The sequence below is a fragment of the Manis pentadactyla genome, chromosome 4, assembly GCF_030020395.1.
Source record: "Manis pentadactyla isolate mManPen7 chromosome 4, mManPen7.hap1, whole genome shotgun sequence".
In the NCBI taxonomy this organism is placed as follows: Eukaryota; Metazoa; Chordata; class Mammalia; order Pholidota; family Manidae; genus Manis; species Manis pentadactyla.
The window spans coordinates 49075735-49097704 of NC_080022.1; the positions used below are offsets into that span (position 1 = coordinate 49075735).

The following is a 21970-nucleotide window of genomic DNA, read 5'->3' on the forward strand; positions in this document are numbered from 1 at the left end:
GGTGATAGCTGGAACCTAGAATTATGTATATAAATGTTTTATCACTGTGTTGTACACTTGAAACTAATGTAATGTAATACTGTGCGTCAACTACCCTTCAATAAAAAATAACTATAAAAAAAATACATCATATAGTTGTATCTGTAAAACTAACGTTTTTGTCATTTTTATTGGGGGAGTTTTTATTGTCTTTCACGTTGGCATACATTTCTTTCATTGTTATTATGAAATTACTTAAGTCTTATTCTTTTTCCCCAATAGGCTAATAATTTAAAGAAAGTACTTCAAGGAATTATGAGTTATTATAATGAGGTATGGAAAACATCTGACTTTGCTTAAGTACAAAATACTGTGTGATAATTATTGACACTGAAAAATGATGTGACTTTTTATTTATAACATTTACCAGACTATAATTTATAATTGGAATGCACCGTTGTTTCTTGTCATTTTTAGAACATTCAAATTATGTGAAGATAAACAAGCTTAATACACTGATTTGTAAAATAATGTTTTTCTATACTGATACTTTAAATTGATATTTTTTCTCAAATAGAAGTGCCTTCATCTTTATATGATTTGATTTTATGTAGTGCCATCAAGTAGACTTTATAATTAAAAATAGAGGTTATTTCCTATTCAAAGCATTATTTTGACATTTTTTCCCAGTGTAATAACAGCAAAGACATACTGTGAACTTACACTTGTGCAAGTGAATTTGGAAAAAAATGCAAAATGGAAGTAGTGTTAAAGTCACTTTAGATAAGTACATTACTCAGGTAGTTTTTTCCCCCCTTATTCAGCATTATACCAAATTCTTTATTCGGATTATTTGATATAAAAAAGTTCATGTTATTCAAGAAAGTTATGTTTGGGAGATTGTGGTTTAGTGTTGCCTTGAGTTTGTTTTTAATTTTTAGATTTGTCACATAATTGAACTTGTAATTTCTTCCAAATAAACTTCAGACTGAAAATTTTCAATTCATTAATGCATAAAACTCATTTTGAAGCTTTTTGTTTAATGCCAAGAAAACTTAATAAGCTACAAAAAGAATTCATTCGATTCATTATGTATTTGTAAATATGTGATGATTTATATTGTGGTTCTCTTGTCAATCAGTCATACACCAAAATATGAATATCCTTTGGCTTAATATAAATATGCTTATGTTTCAATGGAAAGGCACAAGTTTTGTCATAATAGATCAGACCAGGGGATTCTCAAATTAAACAATCCCTCTGGCAGTGTGATCAAAGGATATTTGGTATAAAACTACTTTAGTTAATTTTGCCTGGTTACCCAACATTTTGGGACATTGCTTGAACTTTGTTAGCTTTAGTCAATAATTATGAATTTATCCATAATTTATCTGAGACGCATCATGAACCTATTTATAATTTATTTTTCTTATAATAATTAAGTGTAGTAAATTCTTTGTAGCCTACATAAATTAGTGATCAGATTTATTGTCTTAATACTGCAGTTTTCGGGCAGCAGATTTCTGAAGAACTTATTCCTGATTTAAACCAAATAACTGAATGTTCCGATTCTGTGGAGCTTGGGAGGTTGCTCCAGCTTATTTTAGGTTGTGCAGTCAACTGTGAAAAGAAGCAAGGTAAGTGAATTTCAATCATTTGAGGATACTGACTTTCTAGAAAAAACTTATATTGCTATTGAATGCATAAAAATTTACTATTACAGCTTGGCAGAAAGCACCCTTGAAATATAAGCCCTAAGATCTGAATTGTAGCCCAGCTCTGACATTAAATGCTGAGGATCTTATTTGCACCTGAATTCTGAGATTCATATTCAGTGGCTTAATTAAATATATTTTAGTTTAATTAGTTTAATATATTCAGTTCTCAGGACTTAATGGATACTCAGCAAAGTTGTACTTATTCATCTGATAGATTATCTGTTACACATGTAAGATAGAACATTAGGTTGATTCAGATTTCCATAAATAAATATGTAGCTGCAAAATTATAACCACAGCTTCTTAAGTGATATTCTGCCTGTCCAGTATGTCCTCCAGATAAGAATTTTGATGCTATACATGGAGTAGAATATTATATTGTTATATCCAAACACAGTGATCCATATCCTGCTCAGTGCAAAAACGTCATTTTTTAATTGCATATAGTAAATAAAAAAATGAACTGAACAGAGCAAGATTTAATTCCATTAGGGGCTTGCACTAGTTTGGGTGATGAGATTTTTGATGGTGATGTGTTTTGCATGATTCATCCAAACTTGGTCTTTAGTACATCACCTTTAAAAGAGATTGTTGGGTGCTTAAGTTTATAAAATATAAAATACTTTAAACCAGGACATTAGAATACACATTCAGTATTATCTAACTAGTGAAGAGAGCATATGAGTTGGGATAAATTCAGGAGGAAGAAAAAAAATGCATGATACCAATTGTTTATCAATAAAAAAGGACAGGGATCAGGTATCAGAAATCTTTGATATTAGTTCATCTAGATCATTAACTGGCTGTTTTCTTCTAGGGCAAGTCAGTACTTCTCCATAGGTCTTTATTTCTTACAAATAATGTCAAAGATCTATATGTTGGATTTTTCATTAAAATAAGAAACATTTGCTCATGTAATGTTAAAACGTACATAAATGTTTAATTACAAGTTAACACATAATAATTCATTTATAAATCTAGCAATTTATTGTCCCTCACTGCGATCCTTTTTTAAGTTGATTAATGCTTTGTTTCTATTTCAATTATTGGCTATAACATCTTTTTTTTTGGCCTAATTTTAGCATGTTCGTCAGTATTAATAGTCTTTTTCAAAGAACCAACTTTTGTCTTTGATTTGATTTTATTTGTACTGTTTAATATCTGTTACTTTTTATCTCATTTCTTATGAATATTTTTGTTGTAAATCGATCAGTCCTTTCCTCTTTAAACTACAATTGTCATTTTAAGCCATAATTTTCCTGTATGTGATGATTTTGTTGCCTACTATGCATTTTGATACATGTGGTACTTTCATAGTTAAGTTGTAAACATTACTTAGCAATTTTATCCTCAGATTTTTAAAAGGAAATTGAATTCCTGGATGCATAAATAAAAGTTTAGCAAGTAGTAAATACAAAATATTTTTCATTGTTATTATTAAGAACAGGATTATCTAATTGGATTTATTTTTGGAGGTACATGAGTTACCAATTTTTACCAGTGAGCAGGTAATTTTTTAAAAAGTGAGTAATTTTACTTAAAATTTAAAAACAAAACACATTCACAATGTAAAACAGATTTCATAACCTTTATACTTTGAAGTGAGAATTTTCAAAATGACTCCAAGATACTGTAATAATCTCAATCTTGAAAGAATGGAATAGTTTGGTTAACAGTAGTATGTCTGTCTTGGTGGGGAAAGAGATTTTTTTATGAAGGTTTCAGCAAACCTGAAACATTCCATTATCTAGAAAGTCCGGGTAAAGGAAATCATCCGGTGCCCGTGCTTTCTCCAGATAGTTCTTCCCCTTCTCCACTGCGTGGCACTTGGTGGTCAGGTGCATCCCGCATCTACCAGAATCTTTGTGTAGTTCTTGGCTTCACAAAAAAAGAAAGCTTTAGAGAACTTTTAGGAGTTTTCCAGAAGAATTGTTAAAACAATAAACATATTAGAAAATAAGTCCTCAAAATTCCTGGAAAATATTTTAGCTGAGAAACAGTTGAAGTGGATTTAAATCTGCAAATATATGAAGGACTTTTTCTCATGGCTCCTCACTTCTTATTAGGACAGAACTAACTTAATTACTGCAGGTGTGTTTGTGGTAACATAAGGCTGTCCTTGAGGTGAGACTTGGTGAATGTTAAGCAGGTGTTACAGGAGGCTGTGTAAGTCCCTTTTTTGAAAGCGTTCCTGAAATGAACTGAATAGGTGACAAAATGAAACTTCTTGGCCTTAAGATTTTAGGAGTTCATTTAATGCATATAAATTCATCCCCATAATATTGAATATTTAATAAGAGGGAAGAAATTGTCATAATTGTTTTAAAATTCATTGCAATTTTTTCTTTCTCTTTCTTATAAGAAAATTAAAGGCTTTCTTGTTCAGGAAAAATAAGACACTTAAAAATATTTATATGACGATTTCCAACTCTACTTATTTGATTTCAGTGGACCTACCTCTTGTGGATAAATAATGTATTTGCCTAAAGAATTAGTGTGATAAATACATTTTTATACTGTTAGTTGAATGGCTAAAGTACTATGGATGAAGAGATTATTTTTTCAGATCTGATTTTTTCTTAAATCATAGAACATATTCAAACTATAATGACCCTGGAAGAATCTGTGCAACATGTGGTCATGACTGCTATTCAAGAGGTAAGTTATATTGTGTTCACCAATGTATACAGATTCTAAACCAAAGGACATAAATTTCTACATAAATTTTACGCTTGTGTATCTTTCTGTTTGTATTAACCTACCATTTGCAAAAGGTTTACTTACCTTTATCTAGTGTCTCCAGCCACCTTTTTTTTTAAGTCTCTTAAAAGAACTTTAAATTCAATTTTTGTACCTCTGCATTTTTTTGTTGCTGTTCTTGATATATATTTTTATTGAAGTATATTGTATTGGTGTCAACATAGTGATTGCAAGCTGGAAAATTCCTGCACGTGAACTGATACCCTCTTGTTTTGGAGTACTGGCCTCTGTTGCTAATAGGCTCCAACCCTCTTTCTGCTTAGGCCCAGGTACAATCTCAACATCCTTCAGAGAGGGCCTAGACAGCCACTAGGGAACATCCACGAGATTTGGCATGTGAGCCAAGTCTGAGGAAAAGCCTTTTTGTGAGTCCTGTACTATGGGAGGCAAAATGGTGTCATTCCTCCTACCCCCACCCCCACTTTCCATTCCATGGTTTTTCTCTGAAACTGAGATGACAGGGGGCTGAATCCAAAGCCTAGTCACTGGGGTGACATCATAATATGGAGCCAGAAGCAGAGGTTGAGATTGAGGCTATTTCCATGATACACTTCTTTCTTTTTTCTTCAATGACACAACTTGATGACTGTTCCATATATTTGAACAGTGAATATTGTGAAATCAAAAGTAACCCAAACATTTTGTATATTTTCTCCCTTAATAGTTTTAAAATGCAGGCAGCTCTGTGCTTCTCTCAGTATTGACTGTACCATCCCTCCTCATGGGAATCCATTCTTATTATTTGGAAAATGGGATGTCTAATACTAAGAATTTTCTGTAACGATAAAGCTTTCAAATCATGAAATGTACATATATGATAATTACCAGGAAGTTCAAGGTAATTTTTTCAGATATGGAATTTCTTGATGATTGAATCTCCATCCTAAATTCATCCCTGAGTTCTTGAATATTTCTGTACCTCCATGAGCATGTTTATGATGTTTATTTTGAACTCTCTTTCAGGAAGATTAGTGAGTTCAGTTTCATTTGGCCCTTTTTCTGGTGTTTCTGAGATTTTTGTTTGAACCAGTTTCCTTTGACATTTCATATTTCTATGTGGGACCCTCCAGTGCCCAGAAACTCTAGTCTCTGGAGCTGCTCAGCCCCCAGAGCGATGTTGGGGATCTTGGGGAAGCGGCGTTGGTGCCTGGAGGGAGGGAACAGCTGTTTCCTGCATCCTGGCTACAGTGCCTGTCTCCACTGTCAGATCCAGTGGGCCAAGCACACAGGTGTAAGCCTCTGTGCTTTGTGTCTGTAACTGCTGTAGGCGGGGCTTCCGGCTGGCTGGCCTGACTCCAGGGCAGGGACTGTGGGTTTGCCAGCCGGTGCTGGCAGGCCAGGAGGAGGGCTCAGCAGGCTGTGTATCACAGTGGGGGGCCTTGGAGCTAAGTAGCCAGCTAAGGACATGGAGCACCTGAAGCTCCTGAAAGTTCCCGCCCTGCTGGGCAGAGTGTGCCCAGACAACCTCGTCCTCCTGTCCCTTTTCCTGTGCAGCAAGCTCTGTGCAAACCCACCCCTTCAGCAGCCCTCTCACTGCTAGGAAGCCTCTCAGACCACCTGCCTTTCCTTTGTCCCAGAGCGGCCAGATGTGGATCCCTGTCCTTCACAAATGGCTGGAATCTCAGTCTGTCCAAATATTACACCTTTCTTAGCTTTCCAAACCCACCAGCCTCCAGAGCACCACACAATGTAGGTTTGTGCTCCCATCGCAGATCTCTAGGGCTGGGTGGGTTTTCAGCTGTCCTAGGCTTCCATCCAGTCCCCACTCCGCTTCTCTTCCTCCTGCTGGTGAGCTGGGGTGAGGGAAGGGCTTGGGCTCTGCCCATCAAGGCTTTGGTACTTAACCGTTTGGTGAGGTCTGCTCTGTTCTCCAGGTGTATGCAGTCTGGCGCAGCCTTCTTTCCTGTTGCTCTTTTAGGATTAGTTGTATTAACTATATTTTCGTATTATATGTGATTTTGGGAGGAGTTCTCTGCCTCACCTCTCATGCTGCCATCTTGAATCTCAGTACTTCTGCATTTTAAAAGATAAATTATTATTGTTGAAGGGCTCCCACCCATAAGATGGCGAACTTCCTGCTTCTCTTCTGGGTCCTCGGTTCCCGCCGGTGCCACCTGAAGCCCAATCACCCCTCGCCGCCCTAATCCCAGCACCTAGCCAATAGCTACCAGCCCCATAGAAGTGACACCTCAATCAGCTCATGCCCCTTCCTATATAACCCAGCACCTTTCCCTAATAAAGCGGAATTCTCCGGTGAATTGCTGCTGTGTGTCGCTCCCTTCCTTTCATTGGTGCTGAAACCCGGGAGACGGGACACCCCAACTGGGCCCCGTCTTCCCCCCGACACCAGCCGCAGCTTGCCCTCGTCCTCTTTTTCTGGTGCTGGCTCATCACACTCACCACTCCTCTCTGGCCTTTGGGTAAGTTTTCCCCCAGAAAGGGCCGCTCTTCCCCGAGCTATCGCAGCGCCATTGACCGTGATCGTCCGGCAAGGCCCTGATGCTCGGGGACGAGGAGGGAACTCTCCCCGCCTCAGGCCTTCACGGATGCGGCGGACCCTCAGGCCCCCCTCCAAAAGCCATAAACGAGGTGACTCCTTTGTGGATGAGAATGCTCCCTCCCCCCCCCTTCCATTCCTTCCGCTGAAAACTCCTAGTACTAGGTACCTCGGACTCCGGCACTCTGCCTCCTTAGAGAAGTCTGGGTGACGACCCACACTTCCTAAGAAACCGACTCGTATACGAGTTTCCGCAGACCACCAAGGATCATCGGGGACACCCTTTGTCTCCTTGCGGTCTGCTCCCAGTCCGAGGACCTCCGTTCGTCTTCTCCTGTTTGTCTCCTTCTCTGTCCTTTAGCCATGGGAGCCTCCTCATCCCTCCCTGAAAGTTCACCTCTTGAATGCCTGCTCAACCATCTAGCCACCCTCTCCCTGATGCCTGATATAAAACCAAAACTTCTCCATAAACACTGCTCCCAAGATTGGCCGACATGCCCCCTAGACAATCACAACCAATGGCCCGCAGGGGGAACTCTTGATCCTAACATCACTCGCGATCTCTTTAACTTCTGCCAGCGCCTGAAAAACTGGAAGGAGATTCCCTATACCGAAGCTTTCCGCCTCCTCCTCCCGCCCCCCTTGCCGCCGCCTCCTCCTCCTCCCCCTGCCTCCCCCCAAGTTCTCCTAGCCCGCAAGCCATCTCCCCCGCAGAAGCCTCCCGTTCACTCCCTTCCCCCTCCTCTCCTACAACAGCCCCTCCCCCTTCCTCCACCACCATCTCCTCCCCCACCTCAACCCCATGCAGATCAAGCCTGAGCCTTTCAGCCCCCCTCTAACTAAGTCCCAGGAGCCTCCTCCGTCTTTGACCCCATCACCTGTTTCTCCCCCACAGACTGAGCCAGAACCCTTCAGTCCCCCACCGCTGTGTGTCTCCTCTCTCGAGATATCTTCACCTGCTGCTTATTAGCAGGTCTGAAAAACGCAGCTCGTAAAGTAGTCAATTTTCAAAAGCTCCAAGACATAATTCAAAGGAGGGAGGAAACTCCCTGCGAGTTCTTAGACAGACTCACCCAAGCCCTATTACAGTTACCAGCCTAGACCCAGAAACGCCTGACGGGAGACATGTCCTTATGACATACTTCCTGACTCAAAGCTACCCCGACATTAAAGCTAAACTCAAAAAGTTAGAACAGGGCCCCGCTACCCCACAGACTGAGATCCTAACAGTGGCCTTTAAAGTCTTCCATAACCGGGAGGAGGAGAAAGAAGGCCGTAAACAAAAGGCTGATCAGGCCAATTTCCAAATGTTGGCCCAGCTGATAAAACCACAACCTGGGCGCCCTTCTACAAACAAGCCCCCCAGGAGCTTGTTTCAAGTGCAGACAAGAAGGACATTGGTCAAGGGCATGCCCCTCCCCCAGATCTCCTACCACCCCATTCCCCAGATGCCACAAAAAGGGCCACTGGGGGTCTGATTGCCCAGCCACCCAAAGGGGAGGCTGGACGAACAACCCCCATCCTAAGCCCACCGTAGTGGGGCTGGCAGAAGAAGATTGATGGGGCCTGGGGGCTTCTCACCCGACCATTTCCATCACCAAACAGAAGCCCAGGGTTACTCTAATAGTAGACGGTCGCCCCATCTCCTTCCTCCTAGATACAGGAGCCACCTTCTCAGTCTTGCGAGAATACTGGGGCCCTACCATGCCTGCCATTACTCCTATAGTCGGGGTAGGAGGTAAACAGATTTTCCCATTAAAACCCCCCCTTTTATGCACAATCCAAGACAATCCCATACCTTTCTCCCACTCCTTCCTGGTTATGCCCCAGTGTCCCATCCCTTTACTGGACGGGACATCCTTTCTCTCCTCCATGTTTCCATAACTGTATCCACTCCCACAGCCCCCAGTACTCCCTTTCTGATGGCCCTCATAGCCGATGACTCCCCTCTACCCAATGAAAGCTCCAGTTCCGCCCTCATACACCCTGTAAATCCCAAAGTTTGGGACATTACAAGCCCCTCCGTGGCTCTATGTCCTCCTGCCTCTATCAAATTATGTGACCCCTCTCAGTATATCTGTCAGGCCCAATACCCCCTAACCACTTCAGCCCTCATAGGCCTCCAACCCATCATTCAAGATCTTTTAAACAAAAATTACCTCAGACCCACTCATTCCCTGTTTAATACCCCCATATTAGCTGTTAAAAAAACCAACGGATCTTTCCGCATCATCCAAGACCTTAGTCTCATCAACATGGCCATCATCCCTATCCATCCCATAGTCCCAAATCCATACACCCTTTTATCGCAGATCCCTGCCTTGGCCTCCCACTTCTCAGTCCTAGATCTCAAGGACGCATTTTTTCTATCTCTCTGGACCCCTCCTCCCAAGATTTTTTACAGAAAACAGCTCCTCTCTGACCTGCCCATTCCCAAAACCAAGACAGAAATCCTTTCCTTTCTAGGCCTGGCTGGGTATTTTAGAGCGTGGATCCCTAACTTCTCCCTGTTGGCAAGACCCCTATACGACCTCAGCAAGGGCCCCCCTGAAGAACCATTATCCTCCTCACCCCAACACTCCTTCATTAAGCTCCGTCAAGCCCTTGTGGAAGCCCCAGCTCTCCATCTTCCTGATTTGTCGAAGCCCTTCTCATTATACATTCATGAGAGGTCCAGTCAAGCTCTAGGAGTCCTAGGCCAACATTATGGCCAATCCTTTGCCGCAGTAGCTTATCTTTCCAAGCAATTAGACCCCACATTTCAGGGATGGGCCCCCTGCCTATGGGCATTAGCCGCTGGACAGCTCTTGCAGAAGGAAGCTCATAAACTGACATTTGAGGCACCCCTTACCATTCTGCCCCCACATCACCTAAAGGATCTCTTAACCTACAAAAGTTTACAGACTCTCCCTCCCTCCACACTCCTGACCTTACTGTCCTCTTTCCTCCAAAATCCCGTTCACCCCCTTTGCCATCCATGCCCGAATCATGACTTTTTCCTCCTTTACTGCTCCCTCGCTCTCTCTCGCTTTTTTCCTCATTCCTATTGTCTTCCCCGCCACCCCAGCCTCCTTTGTATGGCAATTCAAAGTCAGACAGACTTACACACAGCATCAAACAAAAATTACTGCCCTCATTGCCACATCAGACTCCCCTCTGAAAGGCTGCTCCGAGCCTTTATACCCCCACTTTCCTCCCTCCACCGAAGTGTTCACTAGCAGCTACCTTTATTCTCCCTACCTCTGCTTCCTCTATGACCAAAGACAAGCCTATTGCAGGCGATGGCCAGACACCTACAGGGGATGTCCCTACAGGTCTTGCACCATTTACTACATGGGTAACTCCCGGTACTCACAGTATTACTCCTCCAACCATTTCATAAAATATCCCAACAGCTCATTCTCCTTATTAATCCCAGATCCCTGGAACTCTCGATGGGCCACCGGAGTCACAGCCTCAGTTTACTATGGGGGGTCCTCGACCCCCCACGGTACCCTTCATAACTCTCGAGAGTATGTTCCCTCTCATTCCCAGATCTCTCAAGTTGCATCAGACATCGGACATTCCGAAAAAGTCATTGTCCAAACTCTTGAAGGCGCCTCTTCATCTTCTTACCCCTGCTCCTACTCTTGGTTACAGGTCATTCAAGACACCACCATCTTTCTCAACCACACCCTCAACACCACCAATTGTTTCTTGTGTGCATCACTACAGCGCCCACTTCTGGCCGCCGTGCCCCTTAATATTTCCAACTTCTCCTTCCATGCAGAAGGACAACCCTTCTGGCCCCTGGCAGACATACCCCTATGGGAACCAGAATATGCAGATAATCTCACCATCCACCACTGTGTAGGCCCAACCCCTCCCCCCTCCAGTGCACTTCACTGTCTCTCTATCTACACCCCTACCTCCGGCTCTCAGACTTTTATGCAACCAGGTCACTTCTTTTGGTGTAATGGCAGTCTTTTCAACTCACTGCCTCCCAACTCCAATATACCCTGCATTCTCATCACCCTAATCCCACAGCTTACACTTTACAGCATGGCAGAATTCCTTGAGCTCCAACCTCCGTTGCCCTCGTGCACAAAAAGGGCTGCTTTCCTTCCCATCATGGTCGGTATCTCTTTGACCACCTCAGCCATTGGGGCAGGGTTTTCAGGAGGAGCCTTGGGTCACTCTCTATGGGCAATTAGAGATCTCAACACCAAACTTGAGGGAGCCCTGACATCCACTGCCGATTCCCTGGCCTCTCTCCAAAGACAGGTCACTTCGCTAGCTAAGGTCACCCTTCAAAACCAGTGAGCCTTAGATCTGCTTACAGCTGAAAAGGGCGGCACCTGCGTCTTCCTTCGAGAGGAGTGCTGCTATTACATCAACGAATCCGGCATTGTAGAAACTGACATTACCAAACTCACCGACCTTGCCTCCAGCCTCCACTCTGCTTCCAATTCCAACCCATTCTCTTCAATACTAACAAACCCCTTCCTCACCTGGCTGTGGCCTATTGCAGGCCCTATAATAATCATTCTTCTCGCCTGTCTCTTCTTACCTTGTATAGTAAAGTTTATCAAATCCCAAGTTGGTAAAATCTCTAATCAAACTTTCAACCAGCTTTTACTCAGGAACTACCAGCTTTTAGCCACAGAAGATCCCTCACCCTCATGTAACCTCCTCACCACACGCTGATATGGACCCCTCTCTCCTATGGAAACTGTTCCTGGAAACAATGGCCGAAGACACCTGGCTTCTGGCACCCGTATCCTCTTGGCACCATTAGAATCAACAAGTCCTCGACGTATGGTTACAGGGAACCTTCATTGATTTCCAACCTGAAGAAGTCCACATCTACTGGTCCTTACTGTGGGGAGTCCTATCAACCCTTTCCTCCCAGTCCTCAAGCCCTCACTCCCTTCTTCGCCCCCATTCAGCAGGAAGCAGTCAGAGAGAAAGCAATGTCCACAACCCCATAGAGGAGAAAGGGGGGAATGAAGGGCCCCCACTCATAAGATGGCGAACTTACTGCTTCTCTTCCGGGTCCTCGGTTCCCGCCGGCGCCACCTGAAGCCCAATCACCCCTCGCCCCGCTAATCCCAGCCCCTAGCCAATAGCCACCAGCCCCGTAGAAGTGACACCTCAATCAGCTCATGCCCCTTCCTATATAACCCAGCACCTTTCCCTAATAAAGCAGAATTCTCCGGTGAATTGCTGCTGTGTGTTGCTCCTTTCCTTTCAATTGTCATGTTTCTTTAAATACCTTCAGCTAAGCAGGATAAACAATCTTAGTCTAGATGGAAATTTTTCTTTTCTCTTTTACCAATTAGAGAAATCTTCCTTGAAGACTGATTGTGTGTATTTGTGTGTATAACTCATATGTATTTTCAGAATATTAGAACTGTTAGCAAATATAACGACACTTAGGTTTTGGAGCTAGGTAGCCTGGATTGAAACCAATCTAGTTATCTAAATTTGACCACAAGGATTCAAAATTCATGTGGTGTATGATGATTCTTAAAATCAGGCTAAAAGGTTGCCATGAAGTTGAGTGCAGAGGAAACCTGAGGGAGAGATTAGTAAGGACAAACAGTTTGGAAGGGCTTTGATTTAGAGGGAGGCAGCATATGGGACCTCAGCCATTGGCATATGCTGATTGTGCATTGCTGGTTTGAATTCCAAACATCACTACCCCTAAACAAGTCTGCCTTTTGAGTGCAAAAAGTTATTTGACAGGGTCCTGTTCTTTTTTCATACAATTATAATGCCTACTTCAAAAATGACTTCTCAAATTTGGAATTTTGCCATATCACTCATTTAAAGGCTATATTTTAAAAATATTAATTTATATTATAGACATACGTTTTTATTAACATGTCCAATTTTTTTTAGTAATTCATCTTTTAGAACTTGGATTGTAGTTTTTCAGTACACAATTATTTTAAATATATCTACATATTTCAGCACACTTTCCTTATTATACCCTCACTAAGATAATGCTTGAATATTGTGTTATTTAGCTTAGACCTCTAAAGAATTTTTATTTGAACAATCGTCTAAGGAGCATCAAATTAAGGCAAGGAAAAATATATAAATCATGTTATTGTACTGTCAAACCTAGTTTTACTTCATAAACATCATTTTATTGTACTTAATTTTACTATTTTAATTTCCTAGTTGATGAGTAAAGAAATACTAAACTCTCCTACAAACGATGCTGTTGGAGAATTAGAGCAACAGGTGAGTATTTCAGTATGTGAGGAAAATGTTAAAAACATTGCCAATTACTGTCATTGTCATAAGGCCTACATAGGAAAACATATACAAGAATATTTTCCTTAATGAAATTTAGACCATTTGTTCTGCCATAGTATCTCAATTGAATGTTATTATTCATTCTTCGTGAATGTAAGTAGTAACCCAGTTTTTTCTGATCATGTTAATGGAACTTCCTTCTGACACTTAATGTATGTAAACTATTTAGATGGATACACAATTAAAGAATAGACAATTTAAAAATTTCTGCTAAGTTCTAATTTCTCTAATAAGATAAGTTTTGTCACAGTTACTATTCTCTCTCCTGATAGTGAAGAAACAGCTCAGAGGCCTTTACTCAAGGCTCCTTTCCCTGGTTCTGTTACATGACTGTTTTGCATGGAGGAAAAGGCACTGTCCTCCTATGTATACCCCAATCTGGGTTGTAGGGGAAAGGGTAAGAGGAAAGGTAAATGCATCTAGTACTTTCCTGTTTAATTTTTGGATGTCTGTACTTCATGAGTGTCACTAGTAATTTCAAGTATTTCAAATTAAATTTTTTTCTATAAATGCTCTTCTAAAACATGTTCTTTCTAAATTTTTTCTGTGATGAGATTAAATAGTGCATCTTCTAATACTCTTTTGCTTGTATATTTCCCAAAGATTTACATAAAATTTTATTCCTGTAGGGTTTAAGCTTAAAATGCTAATGAGACTATGTATTAATCATAAACAATAAATTAAGACTTATTAATAGGTAAATTTTTAAAAGAATTCCAATTATCAGTGTATATATGTATTGTGATAAAAATCTAGTTTTCAGTTTGTGTCAAAACACGATTTACTAAGAATGAGGGCATTTTATATTTCAGCTTAAGAGGGCCTTGGAAGAACTTCAGGACGCACTAGCAGAGAAAGAAGAACTGAGGCAAAGATGTCAAGAATTAGATATGCAGGTGCTGAAAAGAAACCTAATCTGAGAAAAATTTCCTCTTTAGTTTACAAAGGTGTTATTTTAGTGAATTAATTGGCAAAGTGTTTTGGAGGCTGGGTTTCATTTCATGGATGGACCATTAAAAATATTTGTTATAGGCTTGAATATCCAAGCATTTATAGTTATTTTTCTCTTAGAGTTGAAAATTGCTGGCTTACCTACTTCTTTGAGAAATAATTCTACTTTTCGAATTTCAACTATATTTAGATGAAGCCTTAATTTTTCTTTTATAATTAAAAACTATAATTTAAAATATTAAATTATATTTTAATGTAATTAAAATATCTACTTCATAGGGTATAAAAATTAAGTGAGGTTATTTATAGAAATATTTAGAAGTGCCTGACTCCCAATAAATGCAAATACCAAGTTTGTTTGCTAACATGTACATGTGTATGAAGATGTGTATATAATTCTTGTGCTAATGTGTACATCATACATGTTATCAAAATAAACTTAACATGAGGGATAATAATTAACGGTTAATGGAATAGATTATCAAACCAGGCCACCCATATTCAGGACCTGACCATGTTACTAGCTGGTTGTATATTCTCAGGCAGATTACTTAATTTCTCTGTACTTTAGTTATCTCCGGAGTATTCTGAAGATTAAACTGGTTATTTTATATTAAGCACTTAGAGCAAGGCCTGCACATAAGTGCTATGTACGCATTTGCGTATATTGCTGTTATTATTGTTATATGAAAATGCAAATGAAAAAGTTACAAAATAAGTCTTAAAATTAAATAGGTTAAATGTGTTATATACTATATGTAAAATTACATTTTTTGGTTCAAATAATGAGGTTCATAAATAGGTGACTCTCTCAAAAGTCTGAGGACCAGGACAAGGGTTGTGGTAGCATTATTACTGCTTAAGATAAATATATAATGATAGTCCTGGGTAATATTTCTAACCCTCAAGGGCTTGCCAATAAGGCAAGAGAAGTGACTTGGTCAGGGTGAGTCGGCTACATAGGGCAGGGACAGCACTGGACTCCAGGTCTTTTAACTTCATCTTAAAAAATTAGTTCTCTATGTTTGAACAAAGCCAGTGTTTGTATTTGAACAAAGTCAGAGTGTCAGTACTAGGGGAAATTCTGCCTGTTACTTTATCTTTCCTAACCACATTCATCTCATGCAGTAACACCCATGCGCACACATAGAAAGCATCTAATATGTGTTATTTTCTAAGAAGGTCATATTGGCCCTCGAGAATGCCTCATTAAAGAATAGAGTATTGAATCATTCAGGTATCACCAGTCTCATGAAGGATCTCTGTATAGTTTACTGAGAAACTATTATTCAGTGAAGAACACAAAATTGTAAGTTAAAAGATTTAAATTTTTGTAACACAGTGAAGAAAATATGATCTCAGTATTTTAGTTGAAAACTGCAGACATCCCAAGTTACAGCATTTTTTTTTGAGAGGGCATATCTTATATTTATTGATCAAATGGTTGTTAAAAACAATAAAATTCTGTATAGGGGACTCAATGCACAATCATTAATCAACCCCAAGCCTAATTCTCAACAGTCTCCAATTTTCTAAAGTATAATGAACAAGTTCTTACATAGTGAACAAATTCTTACATAGTGAATAAGTTCTTACATGGTGAACAGTGCAAGGGCAGTCATCACAGAAACTTTCGGTTTTGATCACGCATTATGAACCATAAACAATCAGGTCAAATATGAATATTCGTTTGATTTTTATACTTGATTTATATGTGGATCCCACATTTCTCCCTTATTATTATTATTATTATTATTATTTTTAATAAAATGCTGAAGTGGTAGGTAGATGTAAGATAAAGGTAGGAAACTTAGTTTATTGTTGTAAGAGAGCAAATGTAGATGATCAGGTGTGTGCCTGTAGACTATGTGTTAATCCAAGCTAGACAAGGGCAATAAATCATCCACGGATGCAGAAGATTTCTCTCAAAACAGTGGGGGAGAGGTTCTAAGCCTCACCTCTGTTGATCCCCATTTCTCACCTGATGGCCCCCCTGTGACTGTGCCTGTCTTAGGTTGCTCCTCCCTTGAGGAATCTTACCCGTCTCTGGCTAACCAGTCATCTTCCGGGGCCATACAGGGAAATGTAAAGTTGGAAAGTGAGAGAGAAGCCTTATTGTTTGAAATGGTTAGCTTTTTACTTCTATGCAGATTTATGCCCTGTGGCTTCTATGCCCAGTATTTGTCTTGAGGTATCTTTAGCACTTGGTGGAATTATGATACTTGGTAAATTTGATATGAGGCACGAATTCTACTTAAGGGTTGTAATTAGGAAGGAAGAAGAAAAGCTATAGTGGTAGCAGATGGAAGAAAACATGGGGAGATTGATTATTTCTTTGACATATCTTCTTGTAGAGTAATTTAAGCATGTATAGGTTTTAAACTACTAATTAAATTGCGCACACACATTAACATAATAGGAATACAGTTACATAACCAAAGCAGATCTATAATTACCAGCCATCTCCAGTGAGGCCAAGAAATCCAGTTAGGCATCCTAGGCATTTGTGAAAATTTGTCTATGATATGATCGATATTGTCCAACTGTACTTGAACAGTCTGAGAGAAATCAGACAAATTAAAAGAGCCCATTCCTGGGAATTGTTCACATACCGTATGTTCTTTTAACAGTAGATAGTCTGTAGTTGTACGATTTTGGAGCACTACAACTTGCACTTCTCCTAATTCTTGGTTGAGTTCCAACAGTGTAGATCCAGTCAAATTTGTTGTTGTACTGTATGCACAGGCCAGCTTAGGTATCTCCTTCTTCATTCCAATGGCAAGTCCAGGAACCGGTGGGATGAATGCAGCTACAACTGCAGCATCGCCTGTATCTTTGTTGAGGTTTTTTGATAATAATCTTCTGGTATGACTCTTCCAGAGAGTGCTGATGTTGGAAGTTCTTCTTCGTATCGTATCTTAGTTCATTTTCTGGGTAGCCAAATTAGGCTTTGATCCTCTGTATAAATACAAAGAGACCCTTTGCCCACACTTTGATCTGCCCTTTATACCCTTGTGTAGAACTCATTGAAGGTTACCACACAGGAACTGTTTTTTTTTTTTTAAGAGAAAAGAATATTATCAGAAAAGTGTACCTCCATAGCTGATCATCTGACACCATTTAAGTGATCAAGGTTAAGGATATTTAAAGCAATCATTAATCGTTGATTTACAGTTAGTTTTATCCTATCATGGAGTAATCCACCTTTTCTTTCTTTTTTTTTTGGTTATCTTTAATCTACACTTACATGAAGAATATTATGTTTACTAGGCTCTCCCCTATACCAGGTCCCCCCTATAAATCCCATTACAGTCACCGTCCATCAGCATACCTAAATTTTGTAGAATCACTACTTGTCTTCTCTGTGTTGTACAGCCCTCCCCTTTCTCCCACCCCCCCTATACATGCTGATCTTAATACCTCCCTTCTTCCTCCCCCGATTATCCCTCCATACCCACCCATCCTCCCCAGTCCCTTTCCCTTTGGTACCTGTTAGTCCATTCTTCGGTTCTGTGATTCCGCTGCTGTTTTGTTCCTTCAGTTTTTCCTTTGTTCTTATACTCCACAGATGAGTGAAATCATTTTGTATTTCTCTTTCTCCACTTGGCTTCTTTCACTGAGCATAATACCCTTCAGCTCCATCCATGTTGCTGCAAATGGTAGGATTTGCCCTCTTCTTATGGCTGAGTAGTATTCCATTGTGTATATGTACCACATCTTCTGATCCATTCATCTACCGATGGACATTTAGGTTGTTTCCAATTCTTGGCTATTGTAAATAGTGCTGCGATAAACATAGGGGTGCACTGATCTTTCTCATACTTGATTGCTGCATTCTTAGGGTAAATTCCTAGGAGTGGAATTCCTGGGTCAAATGGTAAATCTGTTTTGAACGTTTTGATGAACCTCCATACTGCTTTCCACAATGGTTGAACTAACTTACATTCCCACCAGCAGTGTAGGAGGGTTCCCCTTTCTCCACAGCCTCGCCAACATTTGTTGTTGTTTGTCTTTTGAATGGCAGCCATCCTTACTGGTGTGAGGTGACACCTCATTGTAGTTTTAATTTGCATTTCTCTGATAATTAGCGATGTGGAGCATCTTTTCATGTGTCTGTTGGCCATCTGTATTTCTTTTATGGAGAACTGTCTGTTCAGTTCGTCTGTCCATTTTTTAATTGGATTACTTGATTTTTGTTTGTTGAAGCATGTGAGCTCTTTATATATTTTGGATGTCAAGCCTTTATCAGAACTGTCATTTACAAATATATTCTCCCATACTGTAGGGTTCCTTTATGTTCTATTGATGGTGTCTTTTGCTGTACAGAAGCTTTTCAGCTTAATATAGTCCCACTTGTTCATTTTTGCTGTTGTTTTCCTTGCCTGGGGAGATATGTTCAAGAAGAGGTCGCTCATGTTTATGTCTAAGAGGTTTTGCCTATGTTTTTTTCCAAGAGTTTAATGGTTTCATGACTTACATTCAGGTCTTTGATACATTTTCAGTTCACTTTTGTATATGGGGTTAGACAATGGTCCAGTTTCATTCTCCTACATGTAGCTGTCCAGTTTTGCCAGCCCTATCTGTTGAAGAGACTGTCATTTCGCCACTGTATGTCCATGGCCCTTTATCAAATATTAATTGACCATATATGTTTGGGTTAATGTCTGGAGTCTCTAGTCTGTTCCACTTGTCTGTGGCTCTGTTCTTGTGCAAGTACCAAATTGTCTTGATTACTGTGGCTTTATAGTAGAGCTTGAAATTGCAGAGTGAGATCCCCCCTACATTATTCTTCTTTCTCAGGATTGCTTTGGCTATTCGGGGTTTTTGGTGTTTCCATGTGAATTTTTGAACTATTTGCTCCAGTTCATTGAAGAATGTTGCTGGTAATATGATAGGGATTGCATCAAAACTCTATATTGCTTTGTGCAGGATGGCCATTTTGACGATATTAATTCTTCCTACCCACGAGCATGGGATGAGTTTCCATTTGTTAGTGTCCCCTCTAATTTCTCTTCAGAGTGTCTTGTAGTTTTCAGAGTATAGGTCATTCACTTCTTTGGTTAGATTTATTCCTAGGTATTTTATTCTTTTTGATGCAATTGTGAATGGAATTGTTTTCCTGATTTCTCTTTCTATTGGTTCATTGTTAGTGTATAGGAAAGCTACAGATTTCTGTGTGTTAATTTTGTATCCTGCAACTTTGCTGTATTCCGATATCAGTTCTAGTAGTTTTGGGGTGGAGTCTTTAGGGTGTTTTATGTACAATATCATGTCATCTGCAAATAGTGTCTATTTTACCTCTTCTTTACCAATCTGGATTTCTTGTATTTGTTTGTTTTGCCTGATTGCCGTGGCTAGGACCTCCAGTACTGTGTTAAATAACAGTGGGGAGAGTGGGCATCCCTTTCTAGTTCCCGATCTCAGAGGAAAAGCTTTCAGCTTCTTGCTGTTCAGTATAATGTTGGCTGTGTGTTTATGATATATGGCCTTTATTATGTTGAGGTACTTGCCCTCTATTCCCATTTTGCTGAGAGTTTTTATCATGAATGGATGCTGAATTTTGTCAAATGCTTTTTCAGCATCTATGGAGATGATCATGTGGTTTTTGTCTTTCTTTTTGTTGATGTGGTGGATGATGTTGATGGATTTTCTAATGTTGTACCATCCTTGCATCCCTGGAATGAATCCCACTTGGTCATCTTGTATGATCCTTTTGATGTATTTTTGAATACGGTTTGCTAATATTTTATTAGGTATTTTTGCATCTACAATGATCAGGGGATATTGGTCTGTAATTTTCTTTTTTGGTGGGGTCTTTGCCTGGTTTTTGTATTAGGGTGATGTTGGCTTCATAGAATGAGTTTGGGAGTATTCCCTCCTCTTCTATTTTTTGGAAAACGTTAAGGAGAATGGGTATTATGTCTTCTCTGTGTGTCTGATAAAATTCCGAGGTAAATCCGCCCGGCCCGGGTGTTTTGTTCTTTGGTAGTTTTTTGATTACCGTTTCAATTTTTTGCTCGTAATTGGTTTGTTTAACTTTTGTGTTTCTTCCTTGATCAGTCTTGGAAGGTTGTATTTTTCTAGGAAGTTGTCCATTTCTTCTAGGTTTTCCAGCTTCTTGGCATATAGATTTTCATAGTAGTCTTTAATAATTCTTTGTATTTCTGTGGAGTCTGTCATGATTTTTCCGTTCTCATTTGTGATTCTGTTGATTTGTGTTGATTCTCTTTTTCTCTTAATAAGTTTGTCTAGAGGCTTATCAATTTTGTTTATTTTCTCAAAGAACCAGCTCTTGGTTTCATTGATTTTTGCTATTGTTTTATTCTTCTCAATTTTGTTTATTTCTTCTCTGATCTTTTTTATGTCCCTCCTTCTGCTGACTTTAGTCCTCACTTGTTCTTCTCTTTCCAATTTCGATAATTGTGATGTTAGACTATTCATTTGGGATTGTTCTTGCTTCTTCAAGTGTGCCTGGATCGCTATATACTTTCCTCTTAAGACTGCTTTCGCTGCGTCCCACAGAAGTTGGGACTTTGTGTTATTGTTGTCATTTGTTTCTATATATTCCTTGATCTCTATTTTAATTTGTTCGTTGATGTATTGTTTATTTAGGAGCATGTTGTTAAGCCTCCATGTGTTTGTGAGCCTTTTTGTTTTCTTTGTAGAATTTATTTCTAGTTTTATACCTTTGTGGTCTGAAAAGTTGGTTGGAAGAATTTCAATATTTTGGATTTTGCTGAGGCTCTTTTTGTAGGCTAGTACGTGGTCTATTCTGGAGAATGTTCCATGTGCACTTGAGAAGAATGTACATCCTGTTGCTTTTGGATGTAGAGTTCTATAGATGTCTATTGGGTCCATCTGCTCTACTGTGTTGTTCATTGCTTCCGTGTCCTTACTTATTTTCTGCCCAGTGGATCTATCCTTTGGGGTGAGTGGTGTGTTGAAGTCTCCTAGAATGAATGCACTGCAGTCTATATCCCCCTTTAGTTCTGTTAGTATTTGTTTCACATATGCTGGTGCTCCTGTGTTGGGTGCATATATATTTAGAATGGTTATATCCTCTTGTTTGACTGAGCCCTTTATCATTATGTAGTGTCCTTCTTTATCTCTTGTTACTTTCTTTGTTTTGAAGTCTATTTCGTCTGATATTAGTACTGCAACCCCTGCTTTCTTCTCGCTGCTGTTTGCCTGAAATATGTTTTTCCATCCCTTGACTTTTAGTCTGTACATGTCTTTGGGTTTGAGGTGAGTTTCTTGTAAGCAGCATATAGATGGGTCTTGCTTTTTTATCCATTCTATTACTCTGTGTCTTTTGATTGGTACATTCAGTCCATTTACATTTAGGGTGACTATTGAAAGATATGTACTTATTGCCATTGCAGGCTTTAAGTTCGTGGTTACCGAAGGTTCAAGGTTATCCTCTTTAGTATCTTATTGCCTAACTTAGCTCGCTTTTTGAGCTGTTATATACACTGTCTGGAGATTCTTTTCTTCTCTCCCTTCTTATACCTCCTCCTCCATTCTTCATATGTTGGGTGTTTTGTTCTGTGCTCTTTCTAGGAGTGCTCTCATCTAGTGCAGTCCCTGTAAGATGTCCTGTAGAGGTGGTTTGTGGGAAGCAAATTCCCTCAGCTTTTGTTTGTCTGGGAATTGTTTAATCCCACCATCATATTTATATGATAGTCATGCTGGATACAGTATCCTTGCTTCCAGGCCCTTCTGTTTCATTGCATTAAATATATCATGCCATTCTCTTCTG

The 21970-nt window shown here is 39.8% G+C and overlaps 1 protein-coding gene across 1 annotated transcript in view; it reads left to right on the forward strand.

Annotated features, from left to right (window-relative positions):
* Positions 1 to 307: 307 nt before the first annotated feature.
* LOC130683214 (protein Hook homolog 1-like) overlaps positions 308 to 21970 on the forward strand; it is a 67559-nt gene continuing 45896 nt past the window's right edge. The window contains exons 1-5 of the mRNA XM_057499459.1: positions 308 to 312; positions 1456 to 1616; positions 4288 to 4355; positions 13123 to 13185; positions 14073 to 14156. Of these exons, the coding sequence (XP_057355442.1) occupies positions 308 to 312; positions 1456 to 1616; positions 4288 to 4355; positions 13123 to 13185; positions 14073 to 14156 (381 nt within the window). The remainder of the gene's footprint in view (positions 313 to 1455; positions 1617 to 4287; positions 4356 to 13122; positions 13186 to 14072; positions 14157 to 21970) is intronic.